This window comes from Anguilla anguilla, chromosome 13, assembly GCF_013347855.1.
Source record: "Anguilla anguilla isolate fAngAng1 chromosome 13, fAngAng1.pri, whole genome shotgun sequence".
Lineage (NCBI taxonomy): Eukaryota > Metazoa > Chordata > Actinopteri > Anguilliformes > Anguillidae > Anguilla > Anguilla anguilla.
The window spans coordinates 37,356,499-37,370,320 of NC_049213.1; the positions used below are offsets into that span (position 1 = coordinate 37,356,499).

A 13,822-nucleotide genomic window follows, 5' to 3' on the forward strand; every position below is an offset into this window, starting at 1 on the left:
CAGGTGAACGCATTAACATGCACACACACAATTATTTCTCCCCATTCCACCCTGCCCCTCTGTCCCATACCTACTATCTCTGAATCCATTGCATTTTGGATCTGTCCTCCATCCATTTTCTAGGCATTTTAGATTGAAACAGCTGGCAACGCACAACAGAGTAAACCACGTTTGCTCATAAACTGCATTGATTGATGTAGAGTAATGATTCATATAAAGAGATGCCTTATAACCATGATTGTAAACAGTCTTGAGCCACAATGTCTCCCTGAATGTAATGGCTGTTGCATGGGTTCAAAGGTTATTGTGATTATCATTTTATTAGTCTTGCAAGACAGTGCCCATTCTTATATATCAATCATTCAGTGTTTATTTATAAATGTATGGACATATGTCGTGTGTACTGGCCTTGTCAGTGTGTGCCCACTGACCAGTAATTCTCAAAGCTTTTGCTCCAATGGTACAATATACTGACAAATAAAAAGGTGATTTAGGTGAAAAGTTTGATTAAAATTTAGATGCAGATTTAATTATTAGGGGAGTTGCTGTGGTCTCTCCATCTGTTGACTGAAAATGAGAGAAATAAAAATGATAATGGTTCTTTGGGTATGATTAAAAGAATCTTAATTCCATTGTTGATTCTCAAAGCTTTGCACATCTAAAGTGAACATTTAATCTTTTTGGATGTACCTGTAGTGTGTAGCACAAAGATCCAGATCTTAGTTTGGAATCAGCACACTGAGACTTAGAGGAATTAAAGGATATGTTACAGGGTGGTTGTATTTTTGTAATTTCATCTTATTCAAAGCTGTATTCTTACACGAACATGCTATTTTCTTAACAGTTACAGCTAACACTGATGTGCCATGCTTAATTAATGATGCACCCTCTGTAGTTTTCAGAAAAGTGTATGCTACAACCTTCAAGTACTGTTACTCGTATGGTAACAAAGCTTATATATGACTCCAGCAGTCACCAAACCTACTAACATTGTGTTCCTTTTTGGATGGTGCTTTTGTTGTGTTGTCCCTTTAAGGGGTAAACCTCTGGAACGCATTTGCTCTGCTTATTTATTTAGTGAACACAATGGAAAGTTGTTGGGCAAAAACCTTGGTGCTTTGTACATCGTGTGTCCAGTCAACAGATCCTTTCAGGCGCGATGTTGGAAAGGCCAGCTTTAAGGCCGAAGGGGGAACTCTGTCTATGGTGCCGTTTCCATGGTTTTCTCCCAAAAGAATTGTGAGGGGGAAAAAAAATCCCTTGCCTTGATAGCAATGCTAGAAAAAAAAAAAAAAAAACGTAAACAAAATGTTTGCAATACATTAAAAAAAGCATCCAGCAAATGTAAGCAGTGGTAATTACACCAAGGGAAGCTCGGACTTCAAAACACGGCTCCTTCCGAACCTGCTTTCCCGGGTGTCCCCCCGTATTTAAAATTTTTTAGGATTGCACAGAAACGTGCCAAAGTAGCGCCTGAGATAATCCTCATTGTGGTGGAAAGTACGTGTGTGGTGTTCTTGCCAGTAGAACACGACATCACCTGTGAAGTTTGACCAAACAAATGAAGCCGGGTTCTAGCAGTTCACATTCGGAATGTTTTGGAATGCAAAATGATTTTTTTTTTATTTTTTTTTTTTTACATACTGTATGTCATTGAAACAAATTCTGGAACCAAAAAGATTATTCTGCATACACTTGATACAGTGATGTTTTCTTATTTATTTCTAAACGTAAATGACTGAGACATCTATTATGTGCAAATACTTAATGATTAATAATTTCTTTATTTTAATCAGATAAATGGTTGTATAGCTATTCTACTGACGAGTATATATTGGCCTCACAGTAATATATTAAGCCAAATTGTGTAGTTATATTAATATGTTTGGATCAGGTTATATGCTGTGTTCTTGTCCCCGGCATGTTCCTAACATACTATGCTGCATTACTGTAGATATGTATTCTTGAATGTCTTCTGTATCCTATTAAAGATACACTGGTAAAACGGTATTACATAACATTACTGACATTTAGCAGATGCTCTTATCCTGAGCGAATTACACTACCTTCACATTTTTACATATTGTCCATTTATATAGCTTGCTGAGGGGTACAACAGCAGTGTCCTACCTAGGAATCAAAACCTTCAACCTCTAGGTAATAATCCCACTTCCTTGCCCATTATGCTACACTTCAAGAATACAGCTGCAATGAGATCACTCTCCAGTTCAGAATGCTGTCTCATTCGTACATGATCAGTTTTGTGTTTTTGCATTTGTGCCTTGCATTTGGGGGAGAAGGGAGCCATGTAATGCATACATATGCACTGCAAGTGCGCCCTTATTTTTGCATTTCTACTTGTGCGTTCAAGTCCATTCAAGAAGCAGTGATAGTATATCACGCAGCAATTATTATTATTTTTTAGACATCATCTCTGTGTTCATTTTGCTGGGGCAGGACGGTGTCGTTTAGACTGCCCTGTTCATGAATGTGTTGCCAGCCTGCAGAACACTGAACCGTTCTACTGTCTTTAAGTGTGTGGTATTGCCTATAATTCAATAAACAGTGTGAAATGTTTCTTGGGGTATCATCGTACTTTCAATTTAATTTTCAAATTACTGTCAATACACAGTAAGTAAGGAATGCTGTTAGTCCTTTGACATAATGCTTGGTATTACATTTATTTCATTTGGGAGCAACTATACAACCTTTTTTAAAAAAAATGTTTTTTTTTAAACTAAATATTTAAATACAGTCTAGAAACTTTATATACAACAGATTACGGAAAATTGATTGTAATTCTTTTGAAATTCAAATAACACGTATTTGTGTAAACGTCACACGTTAGTGGAAACGTCAAAACATTGTGTACACACGTGTTTCTATGACGATCCACACCTGTAGTCGCCCGGATTGTTCAAAAGAAAAGATTATTTGGCAAGTTTAGGTAAGGAAAATAAATCCCTGATGCCATCATCATAATTAAGTTTTATAAAATTCGCAGAGAGTTGTGATTGGTTTATTATATATTATGTGGTTTTTGTTGTTTTTATTTAAATAGCAAACCATCCAGTCAGGCAGTTTGATATTCTCACATTCCAGTTTAAAGAATCTTCCAAATTTTGTGAATTCCATCTGGTGGCTAAGCTAACGCTGCAGTATTTTTATCTGCTAACAGTTACTGGAGAATGCTGCAAAGCAATGCAATGCAATGGTCGTGTTTTTTACCAAGTATACTTTGCTGCTTTATAAAGGAATCGCTTTGCATAAACGGATACAACTAGTTACGGTACGTTAATTAGCTGTAAATATTTTTAATAGGACATTTCCTTTGTAAATAACGTACAGTATTGTAAAGGCGAGTCGTTGTAAGAGAATGCAACTATAGAAATATAGCTTACTGTACATGTCAACTCACTGACACTGACTCACTGACATGTACAGTAAGCTATAATTTACTAATTAAAAAAAATGTTTAAAAACAATGTGGTAAACAAATATAAAACGGAGTTATGATCATTATTGTGTATGAAACGTTTGGAACTTTTGTTTTTGTTTCTGTTCTGTTTTGTTTTTGTATAGCCTAAACCTAGTAGTGAAAGGGTTGCCTATTAGAATATGTTATGTAAAAAGGGTAGGTATAATAAGCTAAAGCTTCAGCCTACACCTTTTCGGTCAATATTTTTTGTTTTCCTTTTAATTTAATGCCTTGTTGTTATTCATTTATTTATATGTGCATTCTTTTTGGAAAATTGTTAATAAGGACCGAAATAAATTACTACTACTACTACTACTGAGCTGCTCTGTCAGTGTCAGCAGTAGCGACGTTTCGCCAATAGAGGCCAGAAATGTTACGTTTATCGTTAGCGCCGTTACTATTAAAACAACAGGCGTCATTTAATATTTAATAGCGCGTATTTTTAAAGGCGTATTTAATAGCGTCAGCATTCACCTCCTTTGCTTCGCGGCGTGGCTGCCTGTTGCAGGATGTTGAGACTGCGGTGCTAGGCGATGAACGGGACACACCTGATGCAGGGCCTGACGCTGCAGTCTTGCGTTCAGGAGCTGAAGATCGTGGTGGGCTACCCTCCCTCCGGCCTGGACCTCCAGAATGGAGACGCCCATCTCAAGGATTAGGATTACCCTGTTACGTCAGGTCAGGACCTGTTGTCTGTTGCCCCAGCCCACTAAATGCTTAATGCAGACTTTGACTGATCAAACTATCGCCTGTTTTCTGAAAACTGTCAGTTGGAGTTGACTGTGATGTGTAAATTACAGGTGCGATATTTTGTCCGGGGGGGCAATATCATGGTCCCACCCTCTCATGAACATGCTGAATTCCCCATAGTGTGTTGATAAATGCAACCACAGGTTCAGCACTGCAGTTTAGCGTGTAAATAAAAGCCGTTTTTGGGGCATGCGTATCGTGCAGTCGCCGTCGCTTCCGCTGCAGGGGACACGCTGATCGTGGAGGAGGAGGAGAGGGGCAAACCCAGTGCCCCAGGTGGGCGTGTCCGTACCCAGGGGCCCCGCGGCGGCTGGATCAGGCCCCGGTGCTGACCCGGCGCGAGCTCCTGCCTGTTCACCAGCGCGTTCTATGTGCTGGATTAGGGCATGTACCGCCCTCCCTGCGCCCCCGCGATGCGGGCCCTCATCGCGCACGCGGTGGCCGCCGACCCCAGCCTCGTACTCGGGAGGCCCCTGGGATATGAGCATTATCTCCATCCTGGTGCTTCTGAAATATTGGTTAAATCACTGGGCCATTACATACAGGCATGCAATCCAGGGAAGGTTTTTTTGTTGGACAGCTCCTGTAATTATAAATTAGCCTTATAAGCAAAAACTCTTTTTGTCAAAGCCCAATGACATCACTTGAAGAGCCCTGCTCTGTTTTGTGCAGTTAAGACCATTTCACACAGCGGCTTCTGGAGCGACATGCCGTGTGGTGATACAGTCGTATGATTCGGTGTCATCGGTAAATGAAACGTGACCGTCGTACCTCATCCGCTGAAGCCATGGCTGCTTCTGACGCACCTCTGCGTGCGTTGACCCGCAACAGCGAAAGTCTACAGGGACACCCGGTCCACTGGACGCCCGAACGTCCTGTTACTTCAAACGCCCGTATCATTTCAAATGGGCGATGGTCTCTGTGTACATTTTTTTTTTTTCATCCTTGCAGTGTTGACTGTGATATCGCAGATGGCGGTGTGTTGACACTGTCGTCATAAACCTCCCAGTAGCGTTTATGGGTGTTTGTGTTACGGAAGCAAACTTATTCTGAGAAAACGCTTTAGCTCAGAGCGAGCAAACGGGAGTGTCTGCTCTGGGCCTGAACATCGGAGTCGGAGAGAGGGTGCCTTTCCGCCATTACACTGACCGTGGACTGGATGTGGTTCTCCATTGTAAAGGCTGGCTCCAGGAACTGGGTATAATTCGTTTTAAAGATTTGTAATGTCTAACGTAAAACCCCACTGTGGGCCACTTTATCAGTCTTAACTTGATTAGTTAATGCATTTCCAGGCTGGATTTGTATTTTATTTTATTATATATACATAATGTTTTGGTTGCACAGGTAATCCAATATTAAGTGACACTGTATTTGCATTGATACTGCAACACGTCAGCTATCTGCCAATAAGAAATGTATTATAGCAGTGTTATATTGTATTGCTGGTTATGGATGCAGAACTTTGAAACTGGAGCGAATACAATAATAAAGATGATTGCCATTGTGGAAGCGTTTTAACTGGTCATCAGTTGTTCAGGAGCTGTAAATGTCTTTATTGGCAGTACATTGTCCTTTTGCATCACAAGACTGTTGCTGAATGTACGAGCAGATGGTGTGGATCATGTTTTATGTCTGCTGTTCAAATTACTTTTTATTTTTATTTTTTTAAAACCTTCCAAAAAGAACTATTGAAAAGTAAAGCAGACATGCTGGGTCAGCTGCAGCATGTTTGACTGTAGTTTAAACCTCAGGTTTAAACCCATAGATTTGAAACCCATAGAAATGTATACATTTCTAAACATTTTCCGCAGGAACTAATTCAGCCGTTACAGGGCAGGACTAGCTTTGTCGGGAAGCTATCAATGACATCTGTAATGAATCCCAATTGTGCAAACGGGATTAGGCTGTGACCACCGCATTGGGATTAGACTAAAAGTTATTTTGAGTAATCTTTCACCTCTTTAAAATAGGATTAAACGGGCCTTCGTGTGAGAGCTCTGATCCACTTGGACAAGCCTGTGCCTTTTATAACTGGCACATTGTGGATAAGACAAACAATGCGTAATAAAAATCACAGATGCTGTCAGTCTCAGCGAGAATACAAAGTCCTGGTCATTTCCGATGCAGCGTCTCACTTAATGAGGATATCTGATAGCACAGCCTTGTCGGGACATTACCCACAATGCACTCTTAACACAGCGGGCTACCTTCTATTGTATTTGTTGGATAAACTGCAATTTGTTTTTTGACAGCAAATTTCCTACCTCTGAAAGAATATTCTTCATGTGTGCATGCATACAAAATGTAGCATTGCTTCTTTGAAACATGAATGTAATGGGCAGATGTTTTCAGTAATAATGTTTTTGAAGAAATACATGTGTTATGTAGGCTACATTGTATTTTTATTCGTTTATTTTTTTATGAATAACATTGTTATGAATAACATTGCCGATGAACATAAGTAGGCTAGTATTGCCATAAAGAGCCGTTGTTTTATTTTGAAAATACTGCGCGTAGGCTAGCCTACTGTAAGTAATGAACAGCTACATGCAAAACGACAAAAATTTACTTAGACGATTGTCAGCTTTGGCGCCTGGGATAATTCACGATAACGGCAGAACCTGCACAAGCACCTGCACCTGCCCAATCCTGTTTCCGCCTGAAATATCTGATAATGGCCGCGCGATGGGATCAGAATCTTTGCAACGAGGTTTTTATAGGGTAGAAGGACCAAATATTAGCGTCTGAAACGAAGAAACTAGAGTTATCTACGCCCTCCCAGTCCCAACACCTTCACACGCCTCAGAATACTACTACAACATGAAATTATAATAATAATAATAATAATAATAATAATAATAATAGATATTCTTGCACAACAAGCAGACATGAAAAACACCTGAGCAGTACATGTCAAAACAGGAAATGTCTCATTCATATACTTCAGAATTAGGGTACATTTATGATTCAACTTGAACTGGCCATTTCATTGGTTAGATCTGAAGATGACTAAGGTGACGGAACAAGGTGATTGGTTAAGGAGTGGTTGCACTTCAGCCCGAAGACCTCTCTGTCCATCTGTGTTCATTACACAGTAGCCTACTTACATAGTTTTGCTGGCAGTACCGAACTGCTTGAGGGTATTTGTAAAGAGCGCTATACCTTACGGAATATCAGTACTCTACTAGTCAAAGGAGCCTATATTGCCTCATCATACAGGTGAGTTATTTAATTAACGAAACTGAAATGATCTCCGCCTCATGTGAGACAGTCAGTTGTAGATTTCAGGATCAGTGCGTTGTAATAATCGCTCTTCTGGAATTAATCATTCGTTCGGCTAAGTATTATATTGGTATTCTTACTCTCGTTGCGTTTACGCACGTTCTAATTTGATGCGAGACACGCATTGTGTGTAGCCTACATACGTTTGAAAATGCCGCTCGATATTTGCCGGTATCGTGTAAACGATTTTAAATAGCAAATGGAAGATGGACTTGTTATACTGGACTTACTTTATAGCTTTTACAGTTTAAAACATTAGGCCCATAATTGTGACAAACGATTAAATACCGCAACAGGACCGTCGGGCGTATACCTACTTCGGTTTTTTATTTATTGCGGACCAACAGTCTTCTCTGGCGGTTACTATAGACTGGAATATTGACCATAATATTGTCAGTGGATAGTTATCATTATGTCGCCTTTATTGTCTTATATGGTATTTACCTTACAATGTAAATATTTCACTGTATTTATTATTATTATAATTATAAATACCACAATACAAGAACAATATCTTATCCGCTGGCCATTTGGAAAATGCACATACGCACTCATACATTTTTGAGCTTATATGTCGACGGAAATCGTTTGTGCAGCCTGTTTATTTATTTTTCGTGCGTTCGGGCCAGAATTGTCAACAGAAGTTCTGTACAGAGAACTCGGGTGCCCATGAAAATTGACAAGTTCTGTTTCTTTTTAAGCGCAAACCACAGTCTGTCTGTCTCTTTTTGCATTTTGTGTCATTTGCAGCGTCTAGTTTATATGTTAATTTGCCATCGTATTGCATGGTTAAATATTCTCGGTCATGGCGCACTTAAGATAGGCCTACAGGTGTAACGTCTACTGAACCCGTCTTCTGGCCCGAGGGTGCAGGGGGCGAAGCAATAATAAACGCTTAAAATTTAACCACGAAGACGATATAATCCCATCTCACTGTGACATAACGAGCCTGCGCGAGTGGGACGCACACTGATCGTCTCATTCAACGGCCTTTGAAAGCTCTACTTTTTGATCTTACTGTAAGGTTGGATTGACGTGTGTGAAAGCGTTGTATATACAGTAGGAGCTAGCATCCTTTCCCGAAAAACGTCTGTACGTGTGGTTTACCTATTTAGCGGGTTCAGTGGTGGTAACAAACAAAAACAATAAATGTTGATTTTGTGTATAATATGGTATAATGATGTGGAGTGATTCTGCAGTAACAGTAATTTTTGACATTAGGAATAGACAGGCAGACACCTGCATTATTTGTTTCATGAAAATACAGAATACCATCTGTCTGAATGAATCACTTTGGCATTATTTATAAACTCTGTGATGCCCTTGTTAAGTACAAATAGATTCATACATGTCACATCCTTCTATGCATTTAAACGTTTACAGACTCAGTACAGGTAGATCACCTGTAGAAATGCAATGTGCTATGTGTCCAACTATACTATACCTGTGGAGGGGGAAAAAACACTAGATAGGTTCTGATTTGCATAGTGGTCCTATCATCACAAAGATATTTGCACGAGATTAATAAGGAATAAAGACAATCTGTTGTCCCACAACCCATTCCATGCAAATCTGAGCTTTGGAAATGTTATCTCTGTTTCCAGAGTGAATCCATTGCACAAACGTTCTGTTCAACAGAAGGAGCTTTGTCAGAGGAGCTGAGATTTTTTTAAGAAACAGGAACAAAATAGCTTTTAAGAAATGTCAAAATCCCACTTAGATGTGTGAGTTGCAAAGGAGAGCATTTCATCAAATCCCTTTTTGAAAACCTGTTTTTTTGGATGTGAAAAAAGTACCATTTAATGTGTTCACAGGAGGTGAAAAGGTAGTGGTGTTTACTTTGCTTTATCTGGTGCTACATTTAGTGCATCTATAGATTCTGATCGCAAAGGGGGGAATTGGGATCGCAGAATGGGAGGCTAGTGTGTCCAGTTATCTGTGTCATGTGGACAGTGGAGTTTTAGACTGAGATATGTCGTTACCCTGCATCCGGTTGTAAAGCAAGCACATGACCTGGCATATTATAATCTGGGTTATATAAGGAGATAAGGGGATTACAGCTGCCGGTGTATATTACTGTGTGTGTGTGTGTGTGTGTGTGTGCTCTCATTACTCCTTTCAAATCATTTAAAATATACACAGTTAGGTATGCCCATGACTAAACACAGTGGGAGATCCACCAGCCTTCTATGTTGCAAGCAGATAATTAGGCTTGCTACAGGCTTCAATATATTATTCAGCTGACATCATGGTGACATCATCTCTGTCCATTTAAAGCTTTTTCTTTGACATAAAGCATCATATGTGTGCAACTACAGCCACAGGCTATAGTGTAGTGTTACTAAGAAACACATTGTAAGAGTGCATACCATGTTTTACTAAACATTTAAATAATACCATACGTAAAAATAGGCTAATTACTCAATACCAAATAAGTTGTTCCATAAGATGCTCTGCGTGAAATAACGTATCATTGCGTATTTGTCTCTGTGTTAGACTCTCAGGTTCTTTCAGCCAATTGGCTGAGGCCTTCGAGTGTACAACTTATCGCCTTCCTGCTTGCAATGCCCAAGAGTGACACGTGGCCAGACGGCGTCGCCGTGGAAACCCTGGGCGGCACGGACAGTGCTGGCAGCTGTGATAGTGTTGTCAGCATCCACTCCGGTTTGGTGAGTAGCCTGTGAAGATTTCACCCCCGCGTTCACTGTGTACTAAACAGCTTTAAGGTCAGCTTGTGTGCCTCCTGACGAACAGGCAGAGATCTGCTCCCTCCCATCTTTCAGCCACCCCCCCCTCCCCCTGACCTGGAGGTTTGCAGCTTCTGCGGAATTTTAATAATCTAAATTATATTACTCACAAACCTATTATTAAACTAACCGTGGTCTTAACTAATTAAATGTGTGTGTGTGTATGTGTGTGCGTGCGTGCGTCTGTGTATGCGTGTGTGTTTGTGTATATGTGTGTATGTGTGTGTGTGTGTGTCTGTATGTGTGTGTGTGTATGTGTGCGCGTGTGTGCGTGCGTGTGTGTGTGTATGCGTCTGTGTGTGTGTGCGTGCGTGTGTGCGTGTGCGTATGCGTCTGTGTGTGTATGTGCGTGTGTATGCGCGTGTGTGTGTGTGCGTGCGTGTGTGTGTGCGTGCGTGTGTGTGTATGCGTCTGTGTGTGCGTGTGTGTGTGTGCGTGCGTGCGTGTGTGCGTGCGTGCGTGCGTGCGTGCGTGCGTGCGTGTGTGTGTATGCGTCTGTGTGTGCGTGTGTGTGTGTGTGTGCGTGCGTGCGTGTGTGCGTGCGTGCGTGCGTGCGTGCGTGCGTGCGTGCGTGCGTGCGTGTGTTACTGCAGAGCGATGCCAGTCTGGAGCAGCTCTCTGCTGAGGAGCGGGAGTGCATCCTGTTCCTGGAGGAGACCATCGAGTCCCTGGAGGCCGACGAGGACGGCGACCGGACCGGCGGCGAGCCCGATCTCCGGCCGAACCCTGGGAGCCTGGCCGCAAAGATCGCCCATCTCTCCGCCTCTCTGTCAGGCTGTGAGTTATCAGCTGCGTGTCTGCACTGCTAATCAAATGCTGAAGATTTCTGTAAGATTTTATATAATCAGCTCTGCACTGCTAACCAAACACTGAAGATTTCTGCAGGATTTCACATCTGTTCACTGCTAATCGAATGCTGAAAATTTATGTTAAGATTTCATATAATCCCCCACAACCCCCTGCTCCCCATTTTTTTTGTTGTTACCCCCATGGCAGGTTGATTTCTAAAGCCTGCACACACCCCTGGAATAGGCTTGAACAGAGCTACACCAGAACCTCAGAAATGGCCAGAGGGCTAAAACATTAAAATTACCAGATTCAAAGGTAGAGGTAGAGATTTTTCTTTCTGTAGAGATTTTTCTTTATTTCATGCATTGCAGCATGGCCTTGCATGTTGTGAACATGGCTTCTGACAGCTCTGAATTACTGTAGTAAGATAGGGTTGAAGTGCAATACACATTGCCTTTTTATGGTTATCAAATATTGAAAAGGATTCATGTGTTTTGAATCAGCACTAATAGGGCTGTACCAAAAGCTTTGGCAGAGCAGGACTGATGCCCAGGCCATAGTTTTGGAGCAGAGGAACCTTCCTTAAATGTCCACTCTTTTTTCAGGGAGCTTATTTGAGGTGCACAAGGTCCAACAACCATTCTATTTCTCCCTATGTTGCTATTTTTTTGGTGTTATTTTTCATTTGTTCTGGCAAATTTGGTGCCGGCTTCCTGAAAACGGCCTTCTTTTCCCCTCCCCAGCTATCTCAAGACATCCCCATGATGGTCCTACAGGAGAGGGGGAGAGAGAGCACAGGCCTGTCCAGGGCTGTCTGGTGCCCACTCCACTGGTGATGGCAAAGAGCGGGCAACCCAACGCTGAGCCTGGCACGGGCTCCTCACCCACCGTCTCCCCGTGCCCGCTCTCCAAGACAGGCTCGTCCCGGGGGCAGGACGCCACGGCGGCAGCCAGGAGAGCAGGGTGCCAGGATCGGCCCAAAGCCGGCTTGGCCAGGGGGCCGCTGTCTTACGAGGGTCTGCTGGAGCTGAGGATGATGAAGCCGACCCTGAAGAAGCACGCTCAGAGCTTCTCTTCTGGAGTCAAGGAGAGGGCCAAGCCGGCCCCCGGCGACCTCAGTGAGGGGAGGCAATCCAGTCGCCCCTCTGACTCCACTTCCCAGCACGCACCTCTTCACCTGACCCTCAAACCCAGGGTTACCCCTCCGACGGTTGCACCTAAACCTAAAGTTCTCCCGCCCAGCGTTGCCGTGACGACCCAAAAAGCGCCCATCCCAAACCCGGACTCCCAGATGGACTGCCTGGGTACGTCGCCTCGAGAGAGGGTGATAATTGATCCCCAGCAGGTGAGGAGAGAGGCTCTGCGTAAATTAGGGCTCCTGCAGGACGGGGGGACCGCCCCCCCTTTCGTCGCTGGGACCCTGCCGTCCGCCACGGGCCGCCCGCGCTCCAGGAGCGACCTTCCCCCCGCGCCCAGCTCACGCCCCCCTCCCCCGCCCGTCGGGGCCAAGTCCGTGACCCTGGAGCGCTGTTCGGACAGCTTTAAGCCCCGCCCCCATGCCCGCACCGCCTCGCTGGGACACGGGAGGGAGGTCAGGGCCCCCCAGCCGGACGCCGCGGCCGAGCCCACCTCCCAGAAGCCCCTGTTCCCGAACGGCATCTCCGCGGCGATGGTGCCCTGGAACCAGACGGGCCAGGTGAGACAGGAGGCTCTGAAGAAGCTAGGACTGCTGAGGGAGTGAGGACTCACCCCTCCCCCCCCCCCCAAACCCAAAAAAAACTGCACCCTGAATGCTGCACCATCCTCTCCCAGCACAGGTGACCAAGTGCCCCCCCCCCCCCCCCCCCCCCCCACTGGCTGTAGGCGAGAGGTGGAGTGATTGACGCCTTGCGCCAGGTACTGGATCGACTGAAACACAATGAAGATATTTGCACAGGCGGAGAACGCAGCGGTCTGTGGAGCAAAGGGCTGTGGGGTGAGGCACAGGCTGGTACCCCGCCCTGCAGGCTGACTGTTCTGGGGTCAGCGTCCTGTCACGCTTTTTTTTTTTTTTTACCTTTACTGCTAACGTTAAAGGATAACACCAGTAATTACACTTTTTTTATTTCAGTCTAGGCAACATATTGTATGGAAGTACCAAAGCCAGAAATTACTCTGTCCAACTCCCTGTCCTTTTAGACATTTTCCTACCCCATTTAGCGTTTCACCAGGAAAGCTATTTATTTCAGTTGTGCGCTGGTGCCATTAAATACAGCTCAGAAACACATTTTCAGAAAATGCAACCTTCTATCACGAAAAACATAGACAGTGTAGTTTTATCACACTGTTAGTGTTTTCAGTATTTTGGTGCCGTGCCGAACTACATTCCACATATCGAAAAATCAATCTTTGTCACTTTATTGTTTCAGTAAAAAAGTACGAAGGTCAGGTTCTTCGTAAATGGTGAATTATGCTGACCAAAGCTACACTTGTCTTAATACTTTTTTTTGACAACAACAGAGTTCTGTGACTTCCAGTATAGCGCTGTTGGCTAGATGGACAATAATTGGTTTGTAGGATAAATTCATTGAGAGCTGGACAGAAACATTATTGGTTTTGGTCTTTTAATAGGATATGTTGATGATACTATAAAAATGAAAATGAGCAGTGTTATCCTTTACATACTAGCACAGTAAAGGGGTGTGGGCAGGTACACACTGATGCGATGCCTTAAATTATTTTGATGCTGCAGTCACTGCGACTACCAAGCTGCCTTCAATAGACAACAGATATGTGC

At 43.2% G+C, this 13,822-nt stretch overlaps 1 protein-coding gene and 1 long non-coding RNA gene across 2 annotated transcripts; both read left to right on the forward strand.

Annotated features, from left to right (window-relative positions):
• Nucleotides 1-2,895: 2,895 nt before the first annotated feature.
• On the forward strand, nucleotides 2,896-4,070 carry LOC118211759. The gene is made up of 3 exons (XR_004762083.1): nucleotides 2,896-2,947; nucleotides 3,179-3,289; nucleotides 3,987-4,070. It is a non-coding gene; the product is annotated as an uncharacterized LOC118211759 (long non-coding RNA).
• Nucleotides 4,071-7,312: 3,242 nt separating this feature from the next.
• LOC118210829 (specifically androgen-regulated gene protein-like) lies at nucleotides 7,313-12,878 on the forward strand. The gene is made up of 4 exons (XM_035387285.1): nucleotides 7,313-7,447; nucleotides 10,007-10,179; nucleotides 10,851-11,034; nucleotides 11,790-12,878. The coding sequence occupies exons 2-4, from the start codon at nucleotides 10,075-10,077 to the stop codon at nucleotides 12,785-12,787; spliced, it is 1,287 nt and encodes a 428-aa protein (XP_035243176.1). The 5' UTR covers nucleotides 7,313-7,447; nucleotides 10,007-10,074; the 3' UTR covers nucleotides 12,788-12,878.
• The last annotated feature ends 944 nt before the right edge of the window (nucleotides 12,879-13,822 follow it).

What these genes read in the sequence shown, in the direction of transcription:
- LOC118210829 (XM_035387285.1), top strand. Translation starts at nt 10,075, where the DNA reads ATGCCCAAGAGTGACACGTGGCCAGACGGCGTCGCCGTGGAAACCCTG. An exon ending in TCAGCATCCACTCCGGTTTG is followed by an intron (nt 10,180 to 10,850) that starts GTGAGTAGCCTG and finishes GTGTTACTGCAG; the next exon opens with AGCGATGCCAGTCTGGAGCA. An exon ending in CTCCGCCTCTCTGTCAGGCT is followed by an intron (nt 11,035 to 11,789) that starts GTGAGTTATCAG and finishes TCCCCTCCCCAG; the next exon opens with CTATCTCAAGACATCCCCAT.